This window comes from Diabrotica undecimpunctata, chromosome 5 (assembly GCF_040954645.1).
Source record: "Diabrotica undecimpunctata isolate CICGRU chromosome 5, icDiaUnde3, whole genome shotgun sequence".
Classification (NCBI taxonomy): Eukaryota; Metazoa; Arthropoda; class Insecta; order Coleoptera; family Chrysomelidae; genus Diabrotica; species Diabrotica undecimpunctata.
The window spans coordinates 96611903-96626431 of record NC_092807.1 but is presented as its reverse complement, the minus strand read 5'-3'; the positions used below and the strand labels follow the sequence as shown (position 1 = coordinate 96626431).

Genomic DNA, 14529 nt, shown 5'->3' with positions numbered 1-14529 from the left:
ATGGAGATATCATTCTACAATGTTTTTACAACAGTAGAAATAGAATATTAACCAGTAACTTTTTAGAATATCCTCTCCTTAAAGAATGTTTCAAATGTGAGTTGATTGATAGCGTAAAATCTACAAAAATAGCATATTTTGGACACATAGCATATTTTACTACGATTAGTCGTTTCAACTAATATTCTTTAACTAACTATGATGGGAAAAATCAAAGTATGAATCGGCATTGGTAAAAACCAAGCCTCTTGTTTAAAAAATATCAGAATACGATCAGAAATATCATTGCGCCGAGCTTTCGACGTCCCCTTTGGTGTCTTCTTCAGGGCTTCCGAGATCTCAGTCTCCTGAGCCCCTAGACACTACTACATTGATCACTATCCAATGCATTACTGGTACTGGAAACAGAGAACGGTTCATTTATACCCTCGATGGTGCTTTAGGTGGAGGTTGGCGGAATGGGGGCTATGGTTCTGGTCAAAATCAATTTTGTGTCCTGTATGAAGATGGTGTTGACCTAGAGCTCAAATTAAGTCGGAATGTGAACAGAAATGGAATGTTCGTAAATTATATTTTGGATTCTATGATTTGTTTTACCTATATAGTATCGGGGGCAGTATGCACAAGGAATTTCATAAACTACATGTTGTTCATTTGGAATGTTGCCTTTGATTGATCGGACAAGAGATGAAAGTTCTTGTTGGGGGGTAAATATTGTCTTTATTATTGTGATCTTGATTTGGGAATTGATTTCTTTATTGATTATTTATTTATTTATATGATAAATAAATCTTTATTGATTATTTATATAGGAATTTATTTATTAGGATATCTCTTGATTTAGGAATTTTGTCGATTACCTTTGATGTAAGCGAGAAAAGCTTTCGTATGATGATGCTGTGAATTTTTGGGTTAAGATTGAGTGGGAGATTCATGTCTTTGAATACTCCTATTTATGTGATTTTCGAGGTAACCGTTTTGGATGGGGACTTGTTGTAAAATTAGAGACAAGGGTATTAATGACTGAATTAATTTGTGAAGGTGGATGATGAGATTTGGCATGCAAGTAACGATTGGTATGGGTGGGTTTTCGATAAACAGAGTGATGAAAACCTGGAGATTGGTTTTTCTTTATGATAACGTCGAGAAACGGTAGAGTTGAATCAGTTTCCACCTACATCGTGAACTGAATACTAGGATGTATACTATTCAAATACATTTGAAAAGGCACCAAAGCATCCCTGCCAAGGGGCTAAATGACGAATGTATCATTAACATATGGTAGCCAACATGTGGGTTTGAGCATTGATGTGGATAGTGCCCGGGTCTCGAAGTCTTCCATAAAGATATTTGCAATTACTGGAGATAGTAAGGAGCCCATTGGGGTACCATTTCTATGTCTGTAGAATTGATTTTAGATGATGAAATAAGTATTGGACATACAATGTTTGATGAGAGATAAGTGGTCTTGCTGGATACTCTATTTAGTTTTCATATATAGGAATGTTTGTAAAGAGTGAAACGATATTAATATCTACTAGAACGTCTACTGTCTTACAGTGAGATAGGGTATTGTTTAAGAAGTTTGATGAAATGAAAAGAATTTTTGACGAAGGATGAAGCATTTTCGGCGAGAGATTGTAGAGTTTTGGCCAAGTACTTGGCCAATGGTTGTTTATGGCAGTTGTATGCAATTACAATGGGACGTAGAGGAATATAGGGATTGTAAATTTTGGATAGGCCATATATTCGAGGTGTTCTGGAAGACTTTTCACGAGGAATAAGAGATTGCTTTATGTCAACATGAAGAGAGTTTTTAGTGATAATGGCTACTGTTGTTTTCTCCAGTTGGTATGTAGTCTGGAGTATTAATGAGATTTGAGAGTTAATTAATATAAGAAGTGTTTAGGATGGATGAGCCTTTATTGTCGGAAAAAATAACTAAATTTGGGTTTGTCTGAAGTTCTTTCAAAGGAGGCTTTGAGTTTCTATCTAAGAACTCTACCGATGTTTTGTCTAGTTATTTCAGCATCTTCGAAAAGTAGATGAAGATGGCTTCTTCCGTTTGGCAGAAGATTGTCTCAATTAGAATGTGACTTGGGGTAACACAATAATTGAAACTTTTTGCTAAAGCTTGAGTGGCAATGGTCCAGAAAAGTTATGAACCATATATATATATATATATATATATATATATATATATATATATATATATATATATATATATATATATACTTTCTGCAGTTTTTACATGATTAAAACCCTTATTACAAGATCCGAAAGACTGACAGACAAAAACCATAAAAATGAAGAAGTGCATAAAGTTAACAGGCCCAGAATGCCCAAACAATGATTAAGGACCCAAAAGAAGACGAAGAACCGATTTACCTACCATATGTAAAGGGTATGACAGAGAAAATAGTAGGGACTGTGACAAATTGTACATTGTACAGACCAATTGAAGAATTCATGTTAGACGAGAAGAACATCGAAATGCCATCTGAACTTAACGACGACATTAAAAAAACTTGAGCATTGAAATTATAAGAATATGTGAAATCAGAGAAGCAATAGAAATTAAAAAATATTTCCAAATCTAAACCAAAGAGATGATACTAAAAGGCTTCCAATAACAAAGAAAACGGTGATGAAGAAAAATACAAAAGTAAATCAGGCAACAAGACCGATGGGTAGGATCCCATCTACCTTACATGTACAGGGCAATCACAAGAAGTGATGTCAAGGACCAGTCGAGCGAAGCGCACCAGTCTTCAGTTTGATCGGGAGAGCCATTTTACTTCAAGCATCAGCAAGAGGAATTACTACCTGATTTAAAAATGACAAGTGCGATCTTACCGAAACGTCGTCATAATAATGTTTTTTCTTAAAACCAAAATTTTTAAACGCGAAATCAAACCCGGAAAACCACAAAAAGTACATATTGCTCTCGCGGAAATATCTTGTAGGTCTTGACTGGAATTATTGATTGGTACCTATTTGGGGCAGTGGCGGAATCTTCGATCGGTCGCATCTCTGCTCATTCCATTACATTTTTATTTGTAATCTGGGCAAACTCTTTTTATACATGAGTTTTGAGAAAATGCTATCAGGTACAATAGTGCGCCCATGCCATGCTAAGGTTATAATTCTCAAAGTTCAAGAGCTCTGAAGCATTGCTTAAGCAACATTTTCCCCCTGTACCATACATGAGAGTTATTAAAGTTAATTTATCAGGTAATTCGAAGAGCACTTGATCCTGTACCTATCTCAATTATTTCATTACAGTATTTCGTTAATCCTCATAGAAAACTCAGTGATTTAATTAACCAAACAGTAAATCAACTAACTGTATTTCAAAATCTATCTCCGGTCTTTATAAAATGAAAATATGTACATGCCTCAATGTGTGCGGACGGTATTTGAAGGAAACAAGCCATCTGCGAAGTAAAATTTTAATATAAACTTTAAATTAAAACGAAAACTCATCCGAAGCGTCAAATTGGTAGAACGAGGACGACAAAATGTCTGCGTTTATTTAGCTGACGACTTATGCACCTCTTTCGAAATGCAATTAAAGTATAACAAAGTTATTTTTAAAATTTATGAAAGGTGTGTCTTTTGTGCACTGATATAGTAGATTAAAATGAGATACTTATAAAAGTTTTTACCGTATTATTTCTTGATGTTAAAGTCTATGATGTTAAATTTATGCAAATCTATGTGAACGTCATATTCGTTTAACAGTCATATTTGTGTCACAAAAACACATCATTCCTAAAAATATCATTTCTACCGCAAACTCGTTTTTATTCAGTGCCGACTACAAAACTTTTTTAGTTACATGTACCTACAGTTTTTTAAGATCAGTGAATATGTCTAATGAGTGTTTATTTCTTTTATCTATAGTTTTCTATAGCTGCTTTTTAATGAAAATTGTATGGTAATAAGAATTCAGCAGCCTATCTGTAACTTGACATAACCTGATCTTTTGTACGTAATCCTGATGGTATTTTGTCTATTGTTTGTGTTGAATGCCTTGTCAATATGTTGTTGTTTTTACAAATAGTCGATTATTACATCCTAATGATTGTGGCGCTTCGAGTAACCACCGATCCTGCACCGATCCAACAAACACGAGATTTTCTCTTAATAACAAATCCTGTTCCAGCTAGGTTCGAGCACACAATCATAATAGTTACACATTTACACAGCTACATTTACTTATCACATATTTTTAGTCACTCCGCTAATTTTTTTTAGATTCTCTCCAATTTTATCGTGTCTCCCACTAATTTTTCCTGACTCATTCTAATTTTTATAGTAAACGGGAATAAATTTCTTTTATGATTCCCCAGTAATTTCTTAATTCGTAATAAACCCATTCAAGGGAGCAAGGTCGTTGTACTTTGGATGTAGTGTGTGAAATGCAGATCATACGGAAGAATGAAACAAACAAAATATTACGTTAAATCATTGATTTATTCAATCGTGACAACTCATAGTAATACATTTTCATTAGTATCTTATATTTATGTTTAATTACTTTATTTTGATTATTATATTTTATTATAATGGTTTTAAAAAATCCAAAAATGATACGTTGTAAGTACTCTGGGAGTGGAAGCATAGCTTTATTATTGTCTGCGCACGGAGTCATGGTTTTTAATTTAATTTATTTTATTCGATTTTAATTAATTTTATTTAATTTTAATTGTATTTAATTTTATCTAATTTTATTTCATTTTATTTAATTTTGCTTATTTTATTTAGTCACTTTCGGAGAATTTCTCAATTTTCCATCGCAATAGTTCAGATCTTTTTGGAAACACTTTGTATATAAAGTGAAACTTTTTCCTCGGAAGCCATCTATTGAAACCGGGCGTGCTGGAGCCAATTGGCTGTATCTTCTATTTATGCAACCTTCTGCTCAGGATTAGTGTTAGGGTTTTCAGGTATCGCAAGCGCTCTTATCATGATTTAACGAACGGTACCTACGGATTTACGTGCCCTCCGAAGTTCGGTGACAGCTGAGTTAAATTAGAAATTAAAAAAGTTTTGGTGTCAATCTGAAAAAGTCCCTTCGTATTTGTAATCCAGTACCATAGCCATTGTACTAAGGCTGCCAAACGACAAGGATAAAGCTGTGTAAATTTCTCCTCCTCCTAAGTGCCTTCTCTGTTGAGGTTGGCGATCAATATGGCAAATTTCTCTCTGTTCTGGGCTTGATGAATTAATTCATTTCCTCTTTTGTGGGTACAATATCTGATGTTTCGTAGCCAAGATTTTTCTTTCGTCCCATGCCAATTTTGTCTTCAATCTTGACTTCTAATATTACCTGGAGCTGCTCAAATTCCCTATGGCGCATTATGTGTCCTAGGTATGACGTCTTTCTAATTTTGATAGTATTGACCAGATGAGGGCGTTGTTCATTGCTCTCAGTACTTCTTTATTCGTAGTTCTGCTGGTCCAGCTTATTCTTAGCATTCCGCGGTACATCTACATTTCAAATGAATTTAATTTGTTGACGTCATACTGTTTAAATGTCAAGGTCTCACAGCCATATAGTAATAGAGACCACACATAACACCGTAAATTTCTAACCCCGCTAAATGAACTAACGCTGTTATCTTACCTAAGCTCACTGAGTAGTGATTTGTATATTAAATAAGGGACTGAGGATTCCTTTTATTTTTGACATTTTTTGTTGTCGCCTTTTAGCTATATCTTGTTTCTCCCACAAGGCGACCTCACCATTTTATTCCTTAACAAGTGTCGCTGTAGCTAAAATATGCCTTTAATATATTGACGTATTTTTAACATATTAGAAAAACTAGGTCACCTATTATATTGCAACAAAAATTAATAAAACTAAGTAGGAAATTATCATTAATATTTTACCTTTATGTGGACAAAAATAGGACTATATCGATTTTCATGAACAGAGCCGAATTAAACGTGCTTCAAATGCTTCAATTTTTTTAAAGGTTTATCACATTGTACAAATATGAAAAACAATTAAAACAAATAACGGCCATCGAAGTTTATGCTTCTAAACCTGTCAGTTTGTGGCTTGATTTATGAAATGTTATTTTTATGTTAAAAAAGCTAAAAGCATCATATTACCAGCTCCAACATGTTTTTATTGATAATGTCTTATACTTAATTATAGTCTTTTAACTAAAACGACTGCTAATCAGGGCCGGACTGGCTCATAAAAAAGACGATAACCCAAACTCTTAAAAAAGGCGCCAACCTAAACTTTAAACAAATGCACCAGGCCCCCCTCTCTCCTAAACTTTTTACATCAAACTTTTTTAAAATTCTAAGGGGCTATTTTCGGCCGGCGGGCTAGTCCGGCCGTGCTGCTAATAGCTGTATTTTCTCAAGCTTCACTTTAATTGTTGACATATATTAGGTGTACTTTAGAATTAACGATGATTGTCAGTAATTTGTATTATAAGTTATCGGAAATAGAGAACACTGCCAGAGAAACTATATTAAGGGTCTATTTGTAAGATCATTACGAAATAGAGCGTACTCAATTCAAAGCAATAAAGTATAGTGTTTCGTGAATTGGCCATAGAATAAAAAACCGTATTGTATTTGAAGCGCTATATATATATATATATATATATATATATATATATATATATATATATATATATATATATATATATATATATACTTTCTGCAGTTTTTGCATGATTAAAACCCCCTGATTACAAGATCCGAAAGATTGACAGACGAAAAACATAAAAATGCATAATGTTAAAAGGCCCAGAATGCCAAACAACGATTAAGGACTCATAAGAAGACGAAAACCCGATTTCAAAAACCATCCTACCATATGTAGAGGGTACAACATAGAAAATAGTAAGGACTGTGATATATATATATATATATATATATATATATATATATATATATGCGTAGGAACAAGATCCATAGATCAGGTAATGGCCTATAAATACCTAGGTCACGAGATCCGCATAGAAAAAGATAACCAAACGGTTGAGCTTCTCCGTCGTATAAGACTGACTTGGGCAGCCTTCGGCAAGCTGAACCATATTTTCAAATCGTCGGATATACCAATATGCCTTAAAAGAAAAACGTTTAATCAGTGTGTTTTGCCAGTGTTAACTTACGGTGCGGAAACGTTGACCATGACAAGGAGAACAGTTCAAATGATCCGTGTGTGTCAAAGGGCGATGGAGCGTGCTATGTTGGGCGTTTCACTACGAGACAAGATCCCAAATCGCCAGCTACGACAAAGAACAGGAGTGGCTGATGCAGTAGAGAGAGTAGCAACACTGAAATGGAACTGGGCAGGTCACGTGGCTCGAATGACAGATAATAGATGGACAAAGCGGATATAATTATATATACATATAAGAAATACAGAATATTCGTGACTGTCGATAAAACAAAACAACCAGTTTATTAGGGTTGCAGTCAGAAGGTTGGCCGAGATGTTAGAGAAACACTCTTTTGACGTTTTGTCAAGCTTTCGGAATTGTTTTATTCCTTTTTCAAGACATAGTCGTTGAGATTATTTAAAATAAACTTTGACACTCAACATTAACAACACAAATATAAAATATAATAATGGACAATACATTCTAAAAATTGTGTTGGTCAGGATAGTAAAACAGTTCATTTCATGACATCTTTTTCAAAAATTATATTAAAAAAAGTAATGTCATTTTTTCGACATTATTTAGTGTCAAAATACAATATAATAACAACATGCTTGATTTTTAACACAGAGTTAATGTTAACTACAACATCTACATCTACACCACTTTTTGTTGTAAAATATTTAATTTGTATCTACATTACATTTTTTTGTTTCAGGTGAGTGCATCCCTAGTATATACATTAGAAACACAATTGTGAGTGAATATTTAATTATCAGTATATCTTTAATTTTACCACATTTTTTATTGTAGTTCATATTTTCATTTTCTTTTTTTTTTGCTATACGAATGTCGACCTTTTATGATCACTATGAAAAAAGAACCATTTATAATTCTACATTTAAAGCTATCGCTCGCCAAAACTTTTTTGCTCTTTGCTAAACTTCTTCGCGGTTTTGCCACAACAGCATCCAGTTTCATAATTTCTGGATTTGTTATGCTGCCAAGGTCAGGTGTGGTACAGAAACGATCAATCAACACTGGATCTCAGAAACGGAAAACAGCGGCGGACTCTGACCAGTACTCAGAGACCGAAGTAGAAGTTCTTGTTAGATTAATTCGCCAGATCGACCTTAGTTCTCGTCGCTCTGCACGGCATTTTATACCCTTGGCCGATGTTACATTTCCAGCGCGCATGGATGTTATTGGTCAATTGTTTACAAGCGATGACGGCGTTATCGTTACAATTACTTGTCGGCGATAAGAATTTCCTCGCCCAGTTTGTCTCTGCGGAGTTCTTCTGCCAAATTCATCACGCGTTTTAGAGCGGTACCTGTTAAAAACTAGTTTTTGGCTCTTCTTTCTAAGTACGAAATGAATTTTGTGTAAATGAGATTTAGCATGCCATCTTCTTTTCTTTTTTAATTGTCTGTAAACCGAAGTTAACGTTTGTGATCATAAATTCACGCTCTTGTGCACCTTATGTTTAAGACATTGTGTTATCTCGCAACCAATAAACTTACACAAATTACATGTATTTTGTTTAAGTTTAAGTTTACTGTTTTAAAAATTCCCTCAGAGAAGGCTCACAAAGGCAACTCAGTGTTTCCTTGGGCAATTTAGAAATATGTATATTTAAAAATACACTACAAATACTCTACAAAATAGTTTCTATGTTCATTTTCTTATACCTGCACTTAACTATGTCCGCCCCTGTCTTCCTGTTAATTTAATTGTGGTGATACAATGTTGGTTTTTATTCGGATCAGTAATATATTATTTCGAATCCTTGACATATTGAAGGCTGTAAACATTGTCTATCGTATAGATACTAATAAATGTATAGAACTTTACGCGGATATTAATATTTCATCGTATATTGATTATTTGGTCATTTTGAAAATATGGATGTGCGATGTATGTTATGTCTTTCAATAAAATGTGTTTGCTAAGCAAACTTTCTTAGCCAACAAATGAAGTTTACTCTAGTTGTCAGTTGCTATAAAAAAATAATCAAACAGCAAAGCTTTTTAAACGTGTACATGAAAAATAGTTACTGGTAGAATAAAAATGTTTCAGGAACAAATTATGATTTAAGGCAGATTTGAGCTGAAATTTCACAAGAAAGTATCTGGATTAAATAATCCACCTTCGTCGAAGACGTCGCAATCCTTTCAGTTGGCCATAAGCGTGTAGAACAAACGCAAAAAATATAAATTTCCGTAAAGGAGATCGCACACATCTTATGGAAAATATAGTCACTCAAATGCAATAAAATTTATATGAATAGATTCGTCTTGAAATTATAACCATTTCATATCATTGAGCCAACTCTGAATTTTGATTAATAACGGCGTAAATTGAAATTAAAGTGTATGGAAAGCACATTTTTGAACTCCATATAACTGTCATTCACAAGTACTATTAGTCTATTCGCTATTGAAAACAGCTTAGGTCAGCGTGAGTTAAGCCAATGAGAGGAACTATGTACTTTGGTACTGGTACTTCGCTTTAATATCTTCAGAAAAATCTATGACCTGACGATTAACAAAATCACTTTTCTCACTCTAACTCAGGTACACATCCATTTGATTTTAGATTTATTATTTCGAGACCAACCTATTCAAGTAAATTATATTGCATTTGAGTAACATTACATTTTCTATAAGATGTGTACGATCTTCTTTAATTAATAATTGAATCAAGTGATATAGAATCAAACTGAACGGATCCAAATCGATTTATTTTGATACTAATAGGAAAATCATCTTTTAAGTTAGGTACCCTTCTTCATCCTATCGATAAGCAATTCTGTTTGTTCGTTGGCGGATCAATATATCTCCATCTTTTGCGCTGACGACCGATATTTTTTTCCCTTTAATAATTGATATCTTGCTATTTTGATCACTGTGATCTCTATTCCACCTATGTGGTTTTGCTTTTTTTTTTGTTTGGTACCCAATCGTTTATGACCTGTACGTTAGATATGCTTCTGATGTCTTCACTTCTTTTTCGGTATCTCTGTAACTCTTTCCATCTCCGCCATTTCCAATAGCTTTTGTGTTGCCACTGTTCCACAACACTAAATTTTCTAAATTAGAGAGTTTGTACACCAAAAAGCTATTCCAAAATAAACAATCCTCATCGTCCTCCTCAGTCCTAATCCCTTTTAGGATGTGGTGACACCATCAGGCCTTTACAGTTTTTTCACGATTTCTCTCTATCCTTCTCTGTCCTGAGCTAGTTATTCGGCTTCATGTAACCCTTGGTTAATCAATATTTTTGTTTGATCTACCCAACGGCTTGGAGATCTTCCCCTAGGTCTCTTTCCTTCAACTCTGCCCTCGACTATCAGTTTTTCCATGTGAATGAATTTAAGTTCTATAAGAGAAGCATTCACTCATAATTGTTTTTTTATATAGGTGCTGGTTTAGTTTTAATATGAAAATAAGTTATAGGTAAATTTATCAATTAATATAAATACTATGTGTGTATGCAATCAAATTACGGTACCTGTGATGCTGTGATGTTGATGTATACTTCTTCTTCTTCCTCAGTGCACTGGGCGATTCGGGAACAAAATCTCACAAGGTCACGTTGTCAGGTTAAAATACTGGAGTGTTTAGCGCGCCGATTTATACAGGACTATCTCTAAACTAAGACTGATATATATGCGTGTCGTCCCGTCGCTTGCTCCCTTAAGAGTAGGGGGGGCTGTACAGGTCCGTATTAATTTACGATGACAGAGCATACACACACGTTAAGTAAATAATTAAAAATATAAAAATAAAATAATAAAATTATTACTTAAAAACTGAGAATATGTGGAGGGACGTAACATTCCCACCCACCAAAATGCATATTTGCATTTTTAGTCAATATAAGGCAAAGGGCATAGCTTAACCAAAGGTCGCCTAAGTTCACCTTTCGCGGTTTGTACGATAGCTACGCGAGCAATATCATCTTGACCAAAAATTAAAGTTTTAATTCGACCCATTTGCCATTGTAAGGGAGGCTTGGTCTCATTACGTATTAGTACGAGTGTACCTATATTAGGATTACCCTCATTTTTATGCCACTTCGAGCGTTGATGGAGAGTATGTAAATATTCTCTGCTCCATCTTTGCCAAAAGTCTGCATGTAATCGTTGCAGCAATTGCCAACGACTTAGTCTATTTAAATTAACATCACTGTAATCCCGATCGGGAATTATCTTTAAAGGCTCTAGTGTAAGAAAATGACCAGGTGTTAACACTGAAAAATCATTTGGATCATTACTGACAGGACATAAGGGACGACTATTTAAGACAGCCTCTATTTGTATTAGTAATGTGTTGAATTCTTCATAGGTTAAAACCTGTTCGCCTATGACTCTAGACACATGTGTTTTTACGCTTTTTATACCCGCTTTAAACAATCCACCAAAATGGGAAGCTGCCGGAGGATTTAAATGCCATGTAATGATGTCGTTTTTGTCAAAATGTGACTTAATGTCTTCTAAATAGGATTTTGCTCCTACAAAATTTGTTCCGCAATCAGAATAGACAACAGAGCAACGTCCTCGGCGTGCTATAAAACGTCTGAATGAGGCTAAAAATGCCTCGGTACTAAGTTCGGATACCAATTCTAAGTGCAAAGCCTTAGTGGCAAAGCATACAAATAGGCAAATATAGGCTTTCGTTCGTTTAGCATTTTTAAGCTTATTGGCTCGTATCAGAAAAGGACCGCCAAAGTCGACGCCAACGCAAGAAAATGGTTTGGCCTTGGATATCCGTAGGTCGGGAAGAGCCCCCATAGGTGGCTGATAATTTTGAGGTTTTAGTCTCCAACAGGAAAGACATTTTGAAAGAACACTACGAATAACACGTTTGGATGAAATTATCCAAAAGTTTTGTGACAAGGCGAAGTGCGTACCTTGAATGCCTGCATGTAGATGTACAATATGGATTTCCGAAATGAGTAATTTAATAAAATTACCTTTGGAAGGTAAAAGAAGAGGAAATCGCTTGTCATACGCTAATTCTGACTGGCTAAGTCTTCCGCCCACTCTTAGGAGATCATGTGAATCAAAAAAGGGATTTAATTTTTTCAAATATTTGAATTTTATAGAATTACTTTTAATCTGTTCTATTTCCTCCTTCAAATATCTTTGTTGCACTAATCTAATTAGTTGATTAGTGGCGTTACTTTGTTCCTGAATAGAAAGCTTTCCAACTGTTCGTTGATTGGCTGATTTTAGGTTACCAACAAATCTAAGAACATAGGAAAAGATACGTTTTAATTTTGAAAAGGAAGAAAATCGATTACAGAGATTATCGACAAATTCATCAGATGGAAAAGACAAAAGACAACTTTTCTGTTTCAATTCTAAGTTATGTTCAATAGAATCGGTCAAAGAGAATGACCAGTTATCTTCAGTAGTGCGAAGAAACTCCGGACCCACCCACCAAGCAGGAGTATTTAAGAAATCCTCAGGGAAAAGTCCACGGGATCCGTGATCCGCACTATTTAATGAAGAAGGAATATATCGCCAGTGCTTTGAAGCTATCCTGTCTTGAATATAAGAAATTCTGTTACTGACGAAGGTTTTCCATTTATATGGCTGTGAATTAATCCAATGAAGAACAACAGTCGAATCTGACCATGCGTAAATTCTACTAAACTGTATAGTGAGAGTCTGCAGTATATAAGATAATAATTTACTAAGAATTACTGCTGCATTGAGCTCGAGACGAGGAATAGTTTGTACCCTGGTAGGAGATACCTTTGTTCGGGCTAAAAGAAAATACGTTTTGATTACTCCTGTATCATAACACACACGAAGGTATGTAACAGCAGAAGATCCACGTAAAGAAGCGTCGCAAAATCCATGAAGCTCACAGGAAATAATTGCATTTAAAGAAATATGACGAGGTATAGTAAACTTAGACAGTATAGGCAGTTCAATTTTAAATTGTTCCCACCTTGAAGTAATTTCCAAAGGTGGAGTTGCATCCCAATCTAAATTAAGTAGCCAAAGACGTTGAATAATAGTCTTCACTATCAAAGTGACAGGATTAAGAATACCGTAAGGATCGAATATGCGAGCTATTTGGGATAAGAGATTTCGCTTTGTACAGGAAGCTTGAAGAGGTAAAATTTTGTAAAAGAAATCATCAGATGATGGATTCCATCCAAGTCCTAATACCTTCAACGAAGATCGATCTAAGTCAAATGAAAAAGACTGTTGCAGAATATGATCCAAAGGAATATTAGCGAGAGAGAATAACTGAGGGGCATTACTTGCCCATTTTCGTAACTCAAATCCACCACGTTTCAATAAAGATATTAATTCTTTTATAGCAAGAACACTATTTTCTAAAGAATCCTTTCCTGTCACCACATCGTCTACGTAAGTATCTTTTAGGAGTATAGATGAGGCCACAGATAAGTCCGGTTCGTCGAGTGCTAGCTGCTGTAGAGTACGAATTGCAAGATATGGTGAGCTAGACACACCGAAAGTAACCCGAGTAAGTTCGTATTCAGCAATAGATTCCTGTTCTGAAAAACGCCAAAGTATTCTTTGAAATCTTTGTTGCTCAGGAGCGATAAGAATCTGAGTAAACATGGATTTAATATCTGCAGTAAAGACATATTTATGAAACCTGAATTTAAGCAATAAATTTACAAGATCATTTTGTAATTTTGGACCTGAATATAACGTATCGTTTAAAGACGGAAAGTTAGGGGCGTGTGCGGAAGCATCAAACACAACGCGCAATGGAGTAGTACTGGACTCCTTGTAAATACAATGGTGTGGTAGATAATAAGCATTATTTATTGCCGTACTTGGCTGAATAGGATTTAAATAATGATTATCTATGAAACTTTTGATAAAGCTTGAATACTGAATCTTAAGTGATTCATTTTTGGCAAATCTGCGCTCTAAAGAACTAAATCTTTGTAAGGCTAAACGTTTTGTGTCGCCAAAAGAAGGTATTTCGTTTTTGAAAGGCAGCTTTACTACAAATCTGCCCTCGGAATTTCTACAAGTGGTTTGAGTATACAGCTTCTCACAGAATGAGTCTTCCGGAGAATAAGATTTAACTTCTGGTACTTCCTCAATGGCCCAGAATTGTTTTAATGTCGCATCTAATTGCTCAGAATCATTAGCAGAAAATGACGTGAAAAAGGAATGAATATTTGTTATATTTGTAGGTGGAATATTTCCCATCAAAACATAACCGAAACTTGTTTCAAGAGCTGAAAGCTGATCATTACGGGTTTTAATAATTCCTCCTGTTAAGATGTAAGGAAAGATATTTGCTCCTAATAGAACATCAATTTTACCTGGAATATTTGCCATTTTATCAGCCAACCTTAAATGTTGAAGATATGGCAAGTTGTCTAAAGA

The 14529-nt window shown here is 34.7% G+C and overlaps 2 protein-coding genes across 6 annotated transcripts in view; one reads left to right on the top strand and one right to left on the bottom strand.

Moving 5' to 3' along the window:
• Tob (Transducer of ERBB2) overlaps nt 1-14529 on the top strand; it is a 242177-nt gene that overhangs the window by 171755 nt on the left and 55893 nt on the right. The window contains exon 3 of one of the 5 annotated variants that reach the window (XM_072532290.1): nt 7855-7892. The exons of the other annotated variants lie outside the window; for them this stretch is intronic. The gene's annotated coding sequence lies outside the window, so the exon portion shown is untranslated. The remainder of the gene's footprint in view (nt 1-7854; nt 7893-14529) is intronic. 5 annotated transcript variants of the gene reach the window in all.
• The window catches only part of LOC140442378 (uncharacterized), an 87363-nt gene that overhangs the window by 58694 nt on the left and 14140 nt on the right, over nt 1-14529 (bottom strand). Inside the window, exon 2 of the mRNA XM_072533452.1 lies at nt 10650-12911. Coding sequence (XP_072389553.1) covers nt 11008-12911 — 1904 coding nt within the window. The 3' untranslated portion in view covers nt 10650-11007. The remainder of the gene's footprint in view (nt 1-10649; nt 12912-14529) is intronic.